The sequence below is a fragment of the Prunus avium genome, chromosome 1 (genome assembly GCF_965620075.1).
Source record: "Prunus avium chromosome 1, drPruAviu1.hap1.1, whole genome shotgun sequence".
Lineage (NCBI taxonomy): Eukaryota > Viridiplantae > Streptophyta > Magnoliopsida > Rosales > Rosaceae > Prunus > Prunus avium.
In genome coordinates this window covers 39,745,809-39,764,938 of record NC_142284.1, presented here as the reverse complement: position 1 = coordinate 39,764,938, position 19,130 = coordinate 39,745,809, and the positions used below count along the sequence as shown (strand labels likewise).

The following is a 19,130-nucleotide window of genomic DNA, read 5'->3' as shown; positions in this document are numbered from 1 at the left end:
TATCGGTTGAGTATTTATGGACCACCTATATAGTTGGTAAACAACAATGGTGTGGTTAAATGCTCGACCAATCGCATTCCAACAATGGCTTGGTGGTTTGGAGTTTGTGATGTGATGTTCTGTTTGTGCGGTCACAGATTAAGGTTCGAATGATGTTACCTCATGATCATAATAGTGTTCTTTTTGTTGCTATTAAAATATAAAAACAGAGAAAATTATGAGAGAAAAATAATATATTTTTTGGAGAAATATATGTAAGACATGACTTTCGACCACAAAAGGAATGTAAGGCATGACGATGTTTCTTTCTGTTTTTTTGTGGCTCAGAGAAAGATAACAGTTGTGTTTGTTGGACCATCTTCACTTCCTCTTGGGCTTTGCCCATGAAAGCATTCGCAACAAGAGGCCTTAGTTTAAATTTAACTTAGACCATGTTTATTTCCTTGGAAGAAAGTTTTTCCCTTTATCGAGAGTGGCCCATGAGACAAGCCCATGAACTTGTTTAATATTTTCCTGCTACCATGAAGGCGGCTGCTGGTCTGTAAATCCAAGCCTTTAGCGATCAGACTCTCAGTATTCCAAGCCTTGTTTCCCAACTTTTGGGTCTTCCCCCTGCAGTAGGAAGGGCTGATTGGAAGGCCACAGAGATGCAACAATCAACCCTCAAGGGCAGCTCTCTGCGTCTGCATGGTCCAACTTGGTAAGTGTAAAAATAAAATTCCTAATTTTTTTCAAATTTTATAAGTAAGGAGTATTAAATCTGATTAGTAATCATTCTTTTTGTGTTTAAAATGCCAAATGAAGAGCATTACTGTTCTAGTTTGCAGCATGGGTTGATCATACAGTCCAAAAGCCAACGGGGTCTAAGCCAATGGAAAATGGTCTTGATTTGATGATCAGTGGTCTCAGATTCACATCTCTATGACACCTTGTCAATGTGTGTGTAAGAAAAATCCCCTCCCGCTTTCTAACTTTGGCAAAAAAATTAAAAACAAAAACCAACAACAAGAAGAAGCAGCATGCGAGCACCTTTATGTGTTGAAATTTGAACCTATTTACCATATAGGATGAATGTGAGTCTGGTTGAGCTTATGCAAGTCAGTTGTATGCTTAGGCAGTGGACCAATAGAACATAGTTCTTCCATCTGCTTCAAGGTGGTCCTATAGTTTGGTTTGAATGACAAATCGACAATGACCACTCTGGGGGCTCTTCTCTGCAGCTTAGCTCCTTGGTGGGCTCTGATGGGTTCTCACTGCTTCTTCAGCTGTTTTTTTAAGGTTACAATCTTAATGAATTTGATCTCGGCCCGCCTATTGGAACATGCCAGGTTTCGTATGTAATATTATGTATGTATTTACACGCATTCATGTATGTATGTATGTATGTATGTATGCATGTGTCTCTCCATGTTGCATTTCTATACTGAAGTGGGGGTTGCTGCAGGCATTTGGCAATGATGATATGGTGATGTCAATGCTTACCGGAAATAATTGGAGGGAGGGAGGGAGGGAGCAATTATTTTGGAGAGGAAAAGCCACGTGAATTATGCCTCAATTTGACTCTAATGCATAAAACTCCACACACTCTAAAGTTCATATTGTACTGTGCCCATCAGTAAAGTAGGCCGGGAAATCTCCCCTTAGAGCAAATTAGGTTCTGGAGCTTTTGATATTAGTCTAATACAAGATTGCCAAAAAAGCAGTAATTTGTGGACATTGTCCCTGTCTGCCTAGAACTTGGAAAAGAAAATAGACAGGATAAAATGAGAAAGGGACATTTGAGTCGGTGTTCAAATATAGGCAAACCTGGTAAGGACGTGCATCTTTTTGATTCAATAAACTTCTGCCTTTGGTTAAGAAAAAAACTTCAGGAAAATGCACAATAAGAAGATAAATTAACCCTTTTAATTCTTGATCATTCTCAAATATTCTCGGATCAATAAGTCTCTGAAAAAAATTTGGTTCTGATATTTGCAAGCACTAGCAGAGGCACGGAGAAGGACAAGTCAGTGCAAGCCATTGGCTGCTAGTACCAATTACCTTCCCCCTTGTTTCCTTCACTGACAGACGCAAATAAAGGAAGAAAAAAAAAAGCTTCAAAGAGAGAGAGAGAGCAAACGTACAATATGAGGGGCCCTTTGAGGGCTTTGATAGTGGCATATCACTGGATCTCCGTTCCTCCATAATTAAATGTTGTTTTCTCACGAACCAGTACAAAAGCTTTAACCATTATTCAAAAAACAATCAAAATATTGGTGCATGATGAAAGTGATGTCAGGCTACTTCCTTCAATCCAATAGAAATTATGAACATTAACTTTGAAGTGAAGTAAAATCATAAGCGTATTTTCAGATTCATACACGCAAACTATCAATTATTTATAAACGCATACACAAACTCCCAGAAACCCTACATTTCAAACCACTCCGTCAGCCGTAAACCCTATATCATCAAAGTATCAGAAGATTGGGAATTGACTGTTACCTACCCAGGCATATAGTCCAAAGAAACGGGCCATAAGGTGGACAATCTAGAATGGGGATTGTTGGGACCTGGGAGGATGTGGGATCATATTTTAGTTGCTTTGGTCCATGCCCCACACAGTACAAACTTAGCGGCCTAACTGGATAAGAGCATCTGCAAGGCAGGCACCTACCACAAACAAACTCAACATGCAACCATTCTAAAACATGTATCATGTTTTCTTTTTTTCTCTTTGTTGAGTTACATGCATCATGTTTCTTTGTTCATTTGGTAAACTTGTATGCAAATTATGCAGGTAAACATATGTGTCATGTTTATGCTGTAAAGATTGACAATAAAAAAAAGTGGTCAGTAGTACTTTGATAGGAAAAACAAGAATTTAGTCCAATTTGAACACCTCAAGAAAAATCCGTGCTTCTGTTGTTACTGCATAATGTAGGCCAAAAAAATTATATCTTTATGTTCTGCTTCTTTTTCAAAGTAGAGAACATGGAGCATCACTTCACTATGGCCATGTTTTTATGTGTGTCATGCCAACTGTAAAGAGAGCTTCAATAAGTCAAAAATACTATAGCAATATTAATCAAGATGCACAGTAGCAGAGCAGCCTTATTTTTTTATCATGTAATCACTTGGTATATAAAATCTCAACCTGTCTTTGATTTGTTAGATGAATTAATTACCATGAGAATGGATTGGAAGGTTAATTGTGTTTGATTTGATAAGTCTCCAAGTGGGCACAAATGAGGGAGAAAAAGAGAAGGTTTTGGTGATTGAGAAGAAAAGGGATGAGGAGGCAGCTTCTGTGTGATTTGATCAAGTCCCTATCTCTCCATGTATGTCCCACATATCTTAGTCATGTTGTCCTCAACTGCAGAGCTTTAGATGCCAATTCCATCTCTCTATGATTGTTAGTCCCTTTCATCCTTCTGTTAGCCAAAGAAGCTAGCATCATCCCTTCAAACCCCACTCAATTGAGTGCAATCATGTCGATCCATGCATGTATCTCACTTAACCTTTGTTAACACTTTGTCTATATATGTATAACAACAGGACTAATTTATCATTAATTGATCATATCCAATGATTAGCATAATCTAATTGTCCCCCTAATTCCTTCTCCTAAAAGTACACAAGATTCTGCATGCATGTTTCCATCAACCAAAGCCCTATATTTATAATGTCAACTTATTAAGCGGGTAATATTGACAAAAGTTGCCTATTAGTCAATTAATTAATGCATATGAGATGACATGTTTTGCAAAGTGGATAATGAAACTAATCAATTAGGCCCTCAAGGATGAGAGAAACTCTCATACAACAGGTATAACACTTTTTGCTATCTCAAGTCAATACACTAACAAGTGGGATAACTTTTCAACGTGTCATTGTGTTATTAGCCGGAATAGTACCATTTAGAAGAAAAAAAATTTCCTTAAGAACATCACAATGTCACATTGCTTACAGCTTATAAGTGGACCAGTATATATATATATATATATATATATATATATATATTATATTATATTAGTTGTGTCTTGGTTGTCCAATGGCACTTTAATTTTGATGCTGATGGATGATCATGGTGATAGCGAAAGGGATGGTGATGATTATGAAGGAGCGTTGGAGAAAAAATCTTTTCAAGTCCCCTCAAAGATTGAATTATAAATTATGTGTAGAACATCTGTATCTCACAATAACGGTAGGTGGATCCGCATATGGATCGTCCACTAGATTGACCAAGCTTCAGACTTCAAAGAGAGTGTGATGATAAATCATTTTCCATTCTTTCAAGTACAAAAGCAAACAATGGGTATCTTTCTCTGACTTCCACAGCAGCACCAATGATCATGTTTGCATGTCTTCATTTTCCTATTTTTTTCCCCCTCAAAGAACTAATTATATTCAACCCTTTGTGAAGATATACAAGAACAAGAACTTGTACCATTATATTTCTTTTTTTTCCACCAGAAATTTTACCTTCTTATCAGAGAAGAGGCACATGCCTAATGCAATATCTAATGTATATTCTACTGTCTCTACACCTTTGATTATTTGGTCCCTTCCCTTGTGATGGACGGTCCAGAAAGAAAGAGCATCTTCCATCTTTTGATTGCAGGTTTCAGTTTACGACCACTTTTTGGTACTATATATGGGATGGCTTTTTGCAACACTGATGACATGTAAAAGTTGGGTGTGGTGTGTGTGTGGGAGCCAAGAATATTTTGTCTTTGAAAGACAGGCTTAATTTTACAGCAATGAAAAGGTTACAAAAGCTACCCAGAAAGGGATATCTTTCTTTAATCTCTTCCCTTTTCCTTTTCGTTATGGATTTGTACACACAGCTTTTTTGCTAGCCCAAAATTGTCACCGGCAATGCCTTCACGTGATTGCCTTGGAGTTTTTCTATATTAGGGTAAAGAATTCCCAGTATTTTCATGCATTTGACCAACTTCTGTCACACCCTAAAAACCCCTCCACCCTGGACATTTTTGAGGTTTTTCCCCTCAGGATTTTATGGCACACCCTAATTATGTATAGTTTCTTGATTCCTCTTCCCTAATATCGCTTTCGCTTTGTATTATAAATTATTAATTGTGCAGAAAACAAAAGGCACCTCTCACTTTGAAAAACATGGACCAAGGACTCACTAGAAAAATAATTAAAACTCACCGTATTGTTGTGACACATGCATGTTGGGAAATGTGGATGCCATTTTTATATGAGTGTGAGAACAAATCATCTTGTTAAGTGGATAAGACATTTCATCACTCCAAGAAACACTGAAATTTAGATTTTTGGACATTCATCACAAATTCACAGTAGAGAAGCTAATAACCAACCCTTTCTAACAAAACCAAATAACTGAGGAGTCTTTAAGACAAAAGAGGCAATCCACCCAACGCAACAGCCCATCATCTGAATTATAATACAATATCAAACATTCCAAAACAACATCAAATTACGTTGATCCCCTACCATTCTCTGCTCCTATACTTATATATACCAACCTTTTCTCATAAAATAAAATATGCTAAAGTTGTGTGGTGGGAGAGAAGAAGAAGATCATATGCCTGCCTTAGAGTGAGCATTACTAGATACTGTCTCATATTGTCTGATTATCACTATACATTTTCACAAAGCAACACCATTTGTTAATTAATAATTCTGTTGGTTTTTGCAATACATTGAGAGATTTAAATAATATCAAATGGGATTCAAAAAAGGATGGGGGATGGGAAGAGCAGAGATTCCACTTGTTAATGGGGAGAAAGGGATGGGGCAAATTCCAACACCAATAATCTTTGACCACTCGTATCTATCTTGTGCCATTCTTTGCTTCCATACCAACTTCTCCAATATCAATTTTTGCAAGTGCTTTTTCAAAAATCAACAAAACAACAATATAAAGTGTAGACCAGAACCATCACCAGCACCAATAAAATCCAAAGCTCATTCAATTGTTGCCCCTAACACACTCCTTTTGCTTACATCACCACCATCAGACTTTGTCTCCCAATATTAATATTTTACTCTGCCAAAGGGATCGTGAATTCATGCATTATAAGATCCCAAAAACTACAATATAACAGAACCCATTTATGAATTATAACACCCCACTCTCTCTCTCTCTCTCTCTCTCTCTCTCTCTCTCTCTCTCTCTCTCTCTCTCTCTCTCTCTCTCTCTCTCTGATTGAGTAGAGACATGGATGGGGTTGGCCTTGGTAACAAGAATCCAAAGGAAAAATTATGGAGATAGCAATGTGTGTCGCTATCAAGGCTAGCAATGAAGGTGACAAATGTTTGGCTACACATCCTGTAAATTACACTGATACATACATTTACTACACGGTGTTATAATGAGACGACGGTTTCTTTCTTGTAAAAAAGAAAAGGACGGTCAAAGGGACAGTATAATGTTCTGTCAATATTTTCCTTGGTGTCAGGGAGAGAGGGTGAGGAAATGAAATCACTGATAGCTCCTCTTGGTCATCATGTTGTTCACAGAAGAGAGAGAGAGAGAGAAATATAGAGATTGAAATCGATGCATGGTTATAACTTCTAATTAATGAATGCAGTATAGTCGATCAGCATTTTATATATGTAACATGGCTTTGTCTCAGTGAGGGCTAAAAGACTAAGAGAAGCACTCTTTAAACTCTATGGCAGCAACCAGCAAGAAAGCAGCTTTTTTCCACCTTATTATCTGCAAATGCTTAATAATGGCTGGCTGGCCCTCTTTGTAATTGGGAAAGTGCCATTATTATGAAGTGGCAGGAGTAGGGCATCAATATCAAGTACTACTATACGAACTGCAACTCTGTACGTATTATGGGCTAAGGTTTCTCGAACCTAAATAATAGCTAGCACCCGTTGTTTTTGACTGAACAAGATATCTATCTATCGTACACCAGTAGAAAAATACCGTGCCTTCCTCAACACCACAGGAAAATCAGAAATTGGCAGAACCCTTTATTTGTTTATGTATATTTCGTTGGTCATCAAACAATCTTTGGTTAATTTTATAACATGCTTCAATAACTAAGTTTGATGGCGGTGCAGTGTTGAAGGTCGAGGGTAAGAAAGTTTTTCATGGGACTGAAATGAGAGTGGGAACACCAAATGGTAAGTGCGTCAGAAAGTCAGAATGATAATAATACCATTGCGGGTTGGAGAGAAAGAAAGGGAGCTAGCTACTCAATACCTGCCATCATTTAGTCTGAGAAAACTAAGGTTTGGTCGTTTCTCTGATATAATAACATAATTGGGATCATGAGGTAGGACTTAACCAAGAAAATAAAATAAAATTTTAATAGTAGTTTTGAATGAAGGGTTGAAAGAAAGACAAGGTGGGGCCTCAGGAAACACTTTGGTAAAAAAGAAAAGTTGAAGAAAATTTTATGTTACTTCCAGTAGTCTTCCACACGGAGAGAGAGAGAGAGAGAGAGAGAGAGAGAGAGAGAGAGAGAGAGAGAGGGGGGTATAAATGAGAGATGAACATGTTGGTAGGCTTATTATATAAAGGAGGATAGGTGAAGATTGGAAGAGGAGAAATTGAAAAAAAAAAGGTAGAGAAAACATTGAGAGATACGCCCAAGGGATGGAAGAACATCTGAACCCCTTAGCTGTGACTCATCTGCTTCAACACACCCTGAGAAGCTTGTGCATTCATGAAAACTCTCAGTGGATTTATGCCGTATTCTGGAGGATCCTGCCTAGAAACTACCCACCACCCAAGTAAGGAAATAAAAAGAAAACAACAACTTTGCCAAATTTTAAATTTTTAAAATTTTTTAAAAAAACAATTCTTTACTTGTTTTTCTTCAAAGTATAAAGTACAGGTTCACAAAAAGCTTAGTTTATATTATAATTTTCATTAACAATTTTGGTTTTGTAACAGATGGGAAGGTCATGGAGCTTATGACAGGTCAAGAGGGAACAGAAGGAACTGGTATATAATGATGTTCTAGTTTCATAGTAAAATGGATTTCTGCAAATGATGTTCTGGCTTATTATATATATGTATGTATATATGCACATGGCAGGATATTGGTTTGGGAAGATGGTTTCTGCAACTTTGGTGCCTCCTCAACAGCTCATGAGATCAACTCCAGTTCTGATTGTCCTGCAGGCCCTTCATCATCAATGTATGGCAACTGTGAATTTCAACAATACAATGGCCTGCAACCAGAGCTTTTCTTCAAGATGTCCCATGAAATCTACAACTACGGAGAAGGGTAAAAGCTATATAGCAATGATGACGATAAAGAAATTAATTACCAAATTGCTGACTTTGATTTTTTGTTTGTGTGTGTGTGTGGATATAGTACTCACTGAGCTCTAAGAAAGAACACACAGGAAGCAAAGCAATTAGTTGAGAAATATTTATATATTAATGTTGTGTTGGGGGTTGGGCAGGTTGATAGGGAAAGTGGCTGCAGATCATAGTCATAAGTGGATACACAAAGAACCAAATGATCAAGAAATCAACTTCTTATCAGCCTGGCACAACTCAGCTGACTCGGTATGATTGCTCCTGATCAATGCTTATATATATAATTAACTTTGTGATTTCATGCTACATATACTAATTGCAGGCACGACTTTATATTTATACCCTAGTTTTTCTGTGCAAAATATCAATCTGTCTGTTTTCTTAGGTTTTTTCTTCTTCTTTTTTTATCTTTGCTTCAGCACCCTAGGACATGGGAAGCCCAGTTCCAGTCTGGCATAAAGGTATATAGCATCAAAATCCACCTCAAAAAGTCCAAAATTTCACATAGATTTGTTTTATTTATTTATTAATTTGATTCAAATATGTTGCAGACCATAGCCCTTATAGCAGTTAGAGAAGGTGTTGTTCAGTTAGGAGCTACTCACAAGGTGAGAGATACTCTCTCTCTCTCTCTCTCTCTCTCTCTCTCTCTCTCTCTAGAAACTAGTTCAACATATAGCCATTGATCAATAATGTTTATAAATCCTGCAGGCGGTTGAAGATTTGAGCTATGTAGTTCTGCTAAGAAAGAAGTTCAGCTACATTGAAAGCATCCCAGGGGTGCTTCTGCCACACCCATCATCTCCACCCTTCCCCTACAAGGTTGATCATCATCATCATCATCATGGCTATGCATATGCTCCCACCCCAGATCATCATCATGCATGGCATTTCCAAGCAGGCACTCCAACTCATGAATTAATGTATGATCACCACCACCAATATCTCAACAACCAAGCAGTTCCATTGAAAAACATAACACCCTCTATGAGCAGCCTTGAAGCCCTCCTCTCAAAGCTTCCTTCAGTGGTGCCCTCTGCACCTGCAAATCATGATCAGCTGCAGCAGCCGCAAGAACATGATCATCAAGGGTCCCAGTTTATGTTATCCCATGGACCGCTGGATTTCATGGCGATCACGGAGCAGAAGTTGGTGGCCAAGGGGGAGACTGATGATCATAACGAGGAGTATAATAATAGTAATAATAATAGGGCATCAGATCATCAAAACAACGTGGGTGAGACTAGCACTTCTATGTCTGCCTATGCTCGTCAACAACACCATTTCCATCACCACTAGCTAAGATCAGAACTAATATTACTAATGACTGATTAAGCAATTAATTAATAGTGTTATTTATTTTGTCATTAGCTTAATTATATATTATAGAAGGATCGAGGATTGGTTTCTAACATTGCTAGCAATCTTTCTTATAATCTCTCTCTCTCTCTCTCTCTCTCTCTCTCTCTCTCTCTCTCTCTCTCGTAGTACACTGTAATGTGAAGAATCTTGTTGCTCTTATGAATGCACATTGTTACTTCGTTTGAAATGACGAGTCAAAGGCTTGCCGAAAATAGGACAACTGCAAGAGGAAGTATATTTATGATAGATAGATAACTGTTGGAAAAAAGAAACTTAAAAATTCTTTTGGACAATATAGCTGATATAACTTTTATCTTTTTTTTCTTTAATTTGAGTAGAGAATGGTAAAACAACAAATGCATTCATTAGTATTAAATCCCTGAAGTCACCCTCCATATTGTAATCTTCTAAAGAGAGCCTGAGGAGATGATATATAGAATCTAGAGGCCATGGTTTCTTGGAAATTATTTGGGTTGTAAAAGAAGTTGACCGAACCCTGTCATGTTGAGGAGAGGTACTAAAACATATGCATCACATTTTTTATATATATAATGAAAGCCTATTATCATTTTGCCAAAGTTAGAAAGGGGAAACTCGACACACACAAGTACCTTGAAGGCTTGAACCTAGTACCATTTGAAAGGTACCTTGAAGGCTTGAACCTAGTACCATTTGAAAGCACAGCAAAGGCTTAGGTCTACACTTCAAACATTTCATCATGGAAATAACAATTGAGTTATGTGTATAACGCGACCCTTAATGGTAAAAATAAAATTTTAAATTAGAGCCCTTTTTTTTTCGGGTCAGAAAAAGAAAAGGCTGTAGAAAGAGCTTAGTTAGTGCGTTTGCCACTTGTGTAGAAGTGTGGTGTAGGAACACGTGCGGTGCAGACAGCAACTGCCTAGAAAGCACCAATTCAATTCCATTCCATAAATTGAAATTGAAATCAACACCATACACGTTACAGACGCACACAGCTTTTCTTTCTTTCAAATAAAATGAATTGCATGACAATTGCAGAAAAGCTCAGCGCCAAATTCAAGTACGACAGTCAGAAGCTTTCCATGTCAAGGTTCGGTGCATCGTACAAAAGCTAAAGCAAACAACACTAGAGACACGCCAATTTTTTGTCAATCTGAAAAAATCCTTCTATCTTGATGATTCAACAACAGAGTTCTTAACCTATACTTCATACATTGAATCCCAAAACAAAACAAACAAACAAAAATACAGTAAACCAAAAGTACAAGACGTGGTGGCAGGAATTAACAGGTAATCTCCAGTTGGGATCACAAACATGTTTTGTCCATCTGGGTAGAAGTCAAAGATTTCTTTGAGCATTCTTCAAAGAGCAAAATCCTAATGGAAAGCTTCAACTTCAGCCTTGAAATGTTGAAGTAGATTTTCCATGCTCATTACGGTAACATCTCCCTTGTCTCTAACCCGTAAGCTCACCTGGAACAATACGGATCAAAGATTAACTTCTCAGTGGAAAAGCATAATTCATCATAACCAACACAAGAGGATCGCTCTTAGACAGTGCGGTGACTCTTGTTGTTTGATGGATGGTTTCAAAGTAATCCTTTCTTCTTCTTTTACGTTAAATTATCACAATTCTTGTTGTCACGGTGCCATGTAAAAGGCTATTTCGCAGTAAACCAAAGCGGACCACTTGATGCATAAATTATATAAGAAAGTTGAACGGCATCACATAATTTCTGTGGCTGGACAACTGCAACTAGGGGGAAATACAACATAAATAAATAAGAGAATTAGAATTGAATAGAACCTGTCCAGTTTTGACTTCCTCTTCACCAACAACTAAAATGTAGTTGTACTGTGCTATCTGGGCTTCTCGTACCTGCAGGGACAAACCAATTCAGTATACATAAACCAACCTTTGGGACACAAGCCTCCGTTGAACAATTAAACACTTCAGTTCATGTCAAAGAAATTGACACTAGCGGTGCTAGATTCTTAAAGAAAACAATTGTGACTGTTTGTCACTGGAAAACAAAATTCATGAAGTGTATCAAACAGTAAATTTTATTGCCATTGAACCCAAACACAAAAAAAAAAGCCCAGAACCCAATAATGCGAGAGAGCCAGCTCCCGTTATGAAACCCATAAGCTCAATGGACCTCCAATAACCCAGAAAATAAAATAAAATGAAACCTTAAAAATGGAAAGTATCAACAAAGGACAAAGTTATGAACTCTTACCTTTTTCTGGATGGTTCTATCACTTGTGTCAACATCAACATAATAACCAGCCTGATGGATCCGATTCCGAACCTACAAAATTGCAACAATAGCTTTATCCATGACTTAAGATTAAATAATACTGTAACCCTTAGTACATCTCACTCAAGCACTTTGTACAACTCCTAACATGAAGAATTTAAAAGTTAGGCAATATAGTTCAGTTCCGTTAAATATCAAACCAGCGAATGTTGTATGTACATAATTAATGGCATTTATATTGATCCGGTGCAAACTTCCTGAAGGGGAACAACAAAATGTTCCTAGAACATTAAAGTGAGCAGCCAATGAAAACAAGGAAAGCATAATATCAACTTACCTCCTGAGCATAAGGTTGGGATTTGTCTGAGACAGGGCAAACAATTGCCTGACGTGGACTAAGCCAGAAGGGCCATTTTCCTTTGTAGTGCTCCAACAGTATAGCAAACATACGCTCAACAGAACCTAAAATAGCTCTGTGTATCATAACTGGTGTCTCCCTCTTTCCCTCTTCACCCTCTGCTGAGTAATACAGCTCAAAGCGAGTAGGGAGCTGAAAATCAAGCTGCAACCACAGTATTTTTCAAATGACCGTGTTAAACGGAATCAAAACACAACAAAATAGCAAGAGGTGCAACTGAAACAAAGTGATCATCAGATACCTGTAATGTTGCACACTGAAATTTTCTGTTCAATGCATCAGATACACTGATATCTATCTTTGGTCCATAAAATGCACCATCCCCTTCATTTAACTGTATAGACAACTAACAGAGTAAGTATCCAGACACAAACAAGAAAGTCGGGCACCTAAAGTGCTACTTAAGAAAACACATAACAGATAATGGACCACAACAAGAATCCACCAATCACAAAAATTTCCCATTCTAGTTTATGTCCATGGTGAATGGGTGATGTAGAAAATGGCTAGCGGATCCAATACTATCCATTCAGGTCAATAAGCTAAACCATTTTAAAAACAGGGCTACTAAGCTTCATCAAGTTTTGAACCTAGTTTGGACTGAGCTAAGCATAAGGTAAAAATGTTGTACCTGCCAGGGCTTGCCGGACTCATTTAGTGCTTCTGTCAGAGCAGCCTCAGCTTTCTCCCATGTTGCCACGTCTCCAAGGTATTTTTCTGGCCTCTACAACACAAAGACCAGTACAAATGTTGTACAACACATCAAATTTGAATTCCACATCCTTAGGCAACAAAGTCAAAAGGTTCATGCTTTAAGCATAAGGATCAAGAAGCTTACTGTTGATAACTTCAGATCAAAAGTGAAGCCAAATATATCATAGGTATACTGGATGAATTCTAAGACACCCTTGACTTCATCTTTTACCTGACATAGAAGCACTATATGTCTTACAAACAAAACAAAGCCAAGAAAAAACAAAAACAAAAATATCTGCAATTTAATTAAGTTCAACTCACTTGGGACTCCCTGCAAAAGATATGAGCATCATCCTGTAGCATAGATTGGACGAAAACTTGTCAGAAAATTAACAGCTAGGTTTAAGCTAAAATAAAGGCATTGAAAGTATACCTGCTGGAATCTCCGTACACGTGTTAATCCAGTCAGTGCACCACTGGCCTCATTCCGATGCAAAACACCAAAATCAGCCAGTCTAAGTGGAAGTTCTTTGTGATCAAGGTTCGAAAGAAAAAACACAAATGAAAGAAGTTCAGACAAAGTAAACACAGGTGCTTAGAATAAAATAAATAAAATGTCAGACAAAGTATTGGTCCGAAAATGTTAGACAAAGTACAGTGCAAAAATGTCAGGACAAGGAAAGTGTGTTAATACCACTTTATACAGTGAATTTCCTATTAAGCAATTCAAGTGAATAAAAGGTCAAGAAATTTTTATTAAAAAGCATACCTCTATAAGAACGAACCCTATGTTGAAACATTAAACAATGCCCGGGGCAATTCATTGGCTTCAATCCAAATTCCTGTTTCTCAATCTGCAAGGCAAAAGTGCAATATCCAGCAAGTTAAGCATGGTCTTGTTGAACAACCCTGTAGTAGTCTCATGGTTAAAGATAGTCATGTTCATTTACATGAATAACTACTCAGTGAAAGTCTCAATCATCTACATTGAGTTCCATACTATTATTTCCATATTGTTTATTAGCCAAGCAAGAGACCCCTTCACGACCACAGCTATACAAAGTTCCCAAGAAAATAATCAGACAAGTTTTGGTGGCACCAGATTAGCTGTTAAGAGATTAATATGTATGTAGCCAATATTTGGTATCCATCCATACACAGTAAAATACAAATAATAAATAAATAAAATTTACATTTTCAAATCTGCGTATTGATCTTATTTTTATTTCTGCTATTAATTTGGCTTTGACAGTTCGTTTACTTTTTAAGTTTAAGCATAAAGATGTTTCAATATAAATAATCACAATGGCATAATGTCAAAACTCACCTCAAAAACAAACATATTCTCTTTGTAATTTGCAGCATGACCGGATGTTTCCCAAAGTTGCATATTGTACACGTTTGGTGATATAACCTACCAAGGAACAGTAATTTAGGTGCAAATGATTTAAGATTAATAGGATGATATAAAAACTGAAGATTAACTGCCAACCTCATGATAGCCTCTCTCTATGTATTGATTTTGTATAAATGCCATTAGTTTCTTATATATACGAGCACCATTAGGGAGGAAGAACCAACTTCCTGGGCTGAACTTGACAAGAGATAATCAAATGAAAATCATGGGGAATCTTGATCACTTATACAATGAAGAAATATTAGCTCAAAACATACCTAAGTGGGTGACAGAAAAAGAGCTCCTGCTTTGTACCCAACAGTCTATGGTCATATTTTTTTGCTTCTTCAAGCCTCTGGATATAAAGCTGCAGAAAAAGTAGATGTTGGTAAGAAAATGAAATAATTCAAGACCAATGTCCAGCAGCTTTCACTCCTTTTCAATCACCACGCACAACCTCAACCATGGACTTAGTCAAGTTGGCTAGAGCGGATGTGCTCCCCACTCTACACCCAAGTTCGAATCCCCCTCCCCGTAGTTTAGATTAGATTAAAGTAGAATATCGCTTGTATCAAAAAAAAACATATCACAATTCACAACCTAACACCTTCTCAATTTCAATAAATATCATCAAACCTGCCACCTATTTTGACTTTGATAATTGAATTTCCATATGAGGGATTAGAGCCACTAGACTCAAGTTTAAAAGATAGCAACAAAATATTTCAGATACTACTATGCAGGGATGTTTGGTTAACTAGAAGGCGACATCCTTTTGCCTTCACACATCTAAAACCCTTTTCCTTTCATTGAACTGCATTCTCTAAGCTATATCCAATTCTATGCTGAAATTATTTTCTGAGTTAGGATTGAGATTAATTATCCATACTTTTTTTTCTGTATACAATTTGAGGAACTGGTGCAACTATGCATACAAGGAACTCCCAATTTTAACAAGACAGAAATTTAACCGAAGCGGCTGATACAGGTAAGAAAGCAGATAAGAAAAACCAAAACCATATAAAAGGTCAAAATAAAATATCACACCTGCAAACTTTTCTTATCCGGATATGATATTCCATAAACTCTCTGTAAACTTTCACGATCTTTATTTCCCCTCCAGTACGCTGAAGACGCCTGAAATTACATATTCATAGGTTAAATATTCACACAACACAACACATGCAAACAAGATGCAAATACAACCTGCATCAATAAAATTTCGTGCAAACACATACCTTCAAACATGCAAAGGCTTTGACAAAGGATGTATTTGGTATATGGGGCCCACGACACAAGTCAACCAACGGGCCACATCTATACACAGTGATAGTTTTGTCTGCCGGAAGATCATTGATGATTTCAACCTGATTACAGTTGGTGAAAACAAAAACATATCTGAAATTGATTTTGAGTATGGAAGGCATATAAGAAAAGTAGATGACAATCATATTTATCTGTAAGACACAAAATCAGCAGCTTCACTTACCTTGAATTGATTATCAGAAAAAATCTCAAGTGCCTGTTCCCTTGACACTTCTATACGCTCAAAAGGCTGTTTGCCCTGGGGATAAAGATACAAACAGTCAAGGAACTACAACAAGAAAGAGCAATATATTGAAACATCTTATGAATCTGCGATCAGTCAAGGAATCTCAACAGGAAAGAGAAAAATGTTGAAACACCTTATCAATATACAGTCAGTCAATGAGCAAGAAATTCCTCCATACAAGAAGTACAAATTAACTACAAAGAGAAAAAAAACAATACCTTAACGCCCTTCTCTGCCGCTGATACAATTTCCTTGAAATGTTCATCATTCAAGCCCAAATCACCATAAAATGCATCATAATAGAAACCCTGTTATTGAATTTCATAAGGGACCCACCAAATGAGTAATCCAGAAACTGATAGCATGGAATGAAATCTATACAAATGTATCACCAAGACTAAGATCACAAGATTGCAATATCCAAGTAATAAAATTACACATGAAAACAACCACATAGGCACATAGAATTCCACCCAACATATTGGTCAACAAAAGAGGAAAAAAACGTACAGAAACATGAAAGGTGCCTTGCATACTAAAATCTAAAAATAAGAAGTTTTACTGAAATGTGGGTACTAGAAACTAACAAAGAACAGTAACAGAAAGCAATAATCTCCAAGACTCGATTACTTTTCATCCACAAATTTACAGTCTTAGAAGAAACAGAAATAGCATAATCCAGAAAAGAAAAAAAAAACCAATTGAACAAAAATGATATAATAACAAACAATGAAGCAAGAGCTGTAGTGTAGTACACTTAAACGAAAAGACATAATGATAATAAACTAGTCAAATTACTTAAAAACTCAAAGTAAACGAGCATGTTAATATAGCCAAGGATAAAGATAGATAAATCGAACCTCTCCTCTAGTAGTGCACGGACCGATGCAGAGCTTGCATCCATACTCAACCTCAAGAGCCTGCACCGTAATCAAAATTCAAAAACATTATCAATCTCCAATATCATCCACTAAACCACAATTTGAATACTCTCTGTACCTGTCCGAGAATGTGAGCACTAGAATGCCAGAAAGTATCACGTCCTACATCGTCTTCAAATTTGAAGATCTTAAGCGTACAATCGCCCTCCAAAGGCCTGTTCATGTCCCACAAAACCCCATTGACCTCAGAAATCAAAGCATTTGAAGCCAAACTCTTCGAAATCTCCCTAGCAATGTCAAACGGCGAAGTTATCCACCTCTTTCCTTCCTTCTCCTGCCCGCCCGGCAATGTTATCCTTAAAAAAAACCCCTAAAATGAATCAAAATGCAAGACATATACACATATACTTGCGCAAAAAACAGAAACAAAGAGAAAGACAGAGACTTTTGAGTTAGGGTTAGGGTTTAAGGTTTAGGGCTTACTTGATGGGATCGGAGGGGAGGGACTGGAGGTGAGCGCGCTGTTGGGCCTGGATGGCCTCGAAGAGCTTAATGCGCTTCGGAATAACGGTGGCGAGATAAGCGTCGTCTTTAGGGTGGGGCACCATGGCGTGGTTGCTTCTATGCAGAGGAAGAGGAGGAAGAGGACGAAGAAGAAGAGGAGCTGAGAGTGAAGAAGAGGAGCTGCTGTAGCAGTTACGGCGGAGAAGAAATGAGAAAGCTGCTGTCCAGGTTTTAGAACTCAATTGCATATGGATATTGTTTGGGCCTCCTCTCACAGATTGGCCCTTCTTTCTTATATTCTCAGGGCCAGCGTGGATATCAAGCAAATTAGGAATGATTTGATTTTGAAGAGTTCAGGTGTCTCTCCTCTCTGGACACCCAAAGCCAAAACTAAGGACCGTCTAGTAACGTTTCAGAAAATAAAAATCAGAAAACAAATTTGCATTTAAAACATTTGAGAATATGTCTTGTAGTTTAATTGTAAAACAGTTTCAGAAAATAAAAATGTGAATGGTAGTATAATTTTGAGATAACATAAACAAATAATGTGTTTAATTAATAAACTAGAATGCAAACAAAATAATTTCATGTTTTAATAATTAATAAAAGTAAAACAAAACTGTACCAAACAAATTAAGAAAGTCTTGTCTTCTCTCTCTTCACTTTGTCTAAATCTAAACAACTCAGGTCTCATAAAAAACCTCCTTTTTTTTTCTTTTTTTTTTTTGTCATTATCAAAGCTGCACAGTGATATCAAAATTCATAGGTTTCTTTTATTTTTGTGGTTGAATGAAAAATATCAGATTTCTTTTTCATCAAAACAATATGAGTCCAAAATCATGCTCTCTATTTTTTTGTTAAATTTTAGCTAAAAACATATAAAAGTTATTTTAGGAGCTCTCTATAAAATTTAAATTCTAATCATGCTCTCTAGTTTAGGAAATCATAAATGTTATAACTCTTTTTTAATTGGTCCATCTCTATTTAAAAATAATATAAAAAATAGTTAACATTAATTAAATGTTTGAAATATTCATTAAATAGAGCAGCATTAAATTATAGGGAGCCACTATGAATCCTTTCTCTCTCCTCAGATTTAGGAGCTACTAGAGATCTCCCTATTTTAGGAGGAGGATAGGGAGCATGGTTGGAGTTGTATTTCTCCAATTCCTCCCTAAAATTTGTCTAAGGAGGTGGTTTAAAGAGCCCATTATGGATGCTCTAACAGAAGCGGCCCTTGCATGGTGCAAGTGGTGTCGCCGCATAAGGCCCTCAATTTTTGACGGTCTCTAAAAAAAAAATTACTTTACATAATATATATTAATATTATAAAAACTATATATACTCCAGCGTGCAGCACATTTACACAAAAGTGTATTTGGTGAAGCTGGTTTCTAGCACATATCCTTTTGTACAAGTCCTAGGTTTGAGTCCGGGCGTTGTCATTGTATTCATATTTTTATTCTTTTTTTCATTATAACAACAAAATTTAAAATAATTTAAAAAAAAAACAGAAGCATGTGAAAAAAAAGAAGGGAAATATCCAACTAAACTAACAGCAATATATATCACACACATACGCTTTTTCCTAAAGAAAAAACCTTTCTTTCACTCAAAACAAAAAAAATATTCATGTCCTCTTCTTTCGCTTGAAGTCCTTTTTTTTTCCTTTACCGAACATACTAATCTTTAACTTTATCAAATGAAAACATTTTTAAAAAAAAATTATGAATTTGATTTGTGATTGTTATTACATGCTAATTGATGATGAATTTTAGGTATTAAAAATTGATTTATGACATTAAGTCATGGCATTTT

General features: G+C 36.7%; 2 protein-coding genes across 2 annotated transcripts; one reads left to right on the top strand and one right to left on the bottom strand.

Annotated features, from left to right (window-relative positions):
• The first annotated feature begins 7,428 nt into the window (after positions 1-7,428).
• Positions 7,429-9,672, top strand: LOC110753210 (Serine/threonine-protein kinase WNK (With No Lysine)-like protein). The gene is made up of 7 exons (XM_021954054.2): positions 7,429-7,722; positions 7,886-7,936; positions 8,031-8,222; positions 8,404-8,509; positions 8,680-8,721; positions 8,812-8,868; positions 8,972-9,672. The coding sequence occupies exons 1-7, from the start codon at positions 7,586-7,588 to the stop codon at positions 9,557-9,559; spliced, it is 1,173 nt and encodes a 390-aa protein (XP_021809746.2). The 5' UTR covers positions 7,429-7,585; the 3' UTR covers positions 9,560-9,672.
• Positions 9,673-10,520: 848 nt separating this feature from the next.
• LOC110753225 (Threonyl-tRNA synthetase) lies at positions 10,521-17,622 on the bottom strand. The gene is made up of 20 exons (XM_088247165.1): positions 17,292-17,622; positions 16,927-17,164; positions 16,788-16,847; positions 16,146-16,235; positions 15,865-15,939; positions 15,614-15,742; positions 15,423-15,512; positions 14,654-14,742; positions 14,472-14,568; positions 14,307-14,393; positions 13,749-13,833; positions 13,413-13,507; positions 13,301-13,333; positions 13,122-13,208; positions 12,915-13,007; positions 12,525-12,617; positions 12,203-12,427; positions 11,845-11,916; positions 11,412-11,483; positions 10,521-11,077 (listed from the first exon to the last, which is right to left on the bottom strand). Exons 1-20 carry the CDS (start codon positions 17,558-17,560, stop codon positions 10,982-10,984), a joined length of 2,175 nt encoding a protein of 724 aa, XP_088103291.1. The 5' UTR covers positions 17,561-17,622; the 3' UTR covers positions 10,521-10,981.
• Positions 17,623-19,130: the final 1,508 nt, after the last annotated feature.

Coding starts and splice junctions, on each gene's coding strand:
- LOC110753210 (XM_021954054.2), top strand. CDS start 7,586: ATGGAAGAACATCTGAACCCCTTAGCTGTGACTCATCTGCTTCAACAC. Junction 8,510..8,679: donor GGCACAACTCAGCTGACTCG/GTATGATTGCTC, acceptor TCTTTGCTTCAG/CACCCTAGGACATGGGAAGC. Junction 8,722..8,811: donor AGTTCCAGTCTGGCATAAAG/GTATATAGCATC, acceptor AATATGTTGCAG/ACCATAGCCCTTATAGCAGT.
- LOC110753225 (XM_088247165.1), bottom strand. CDS start 17,560: ATGCAATTGAGTTCTAAAACCTGGACAGCAGCTTTCTCATTTCTTCTC. Junction 14,394..14,471: donor TAGAGAGAGGCTATCATGAG/GTTGGCAGTTAA, acceptor GTTCCTTGGTAG/GTTATATCACCAAACGTGTA. Junction 11,917..12,202: donor CCCAACCTTATGCTCAGGAG/GTAAGTTGATAT, acceptor GCAATTTTGTAG/GTTCGGAATCGGATCCATCA.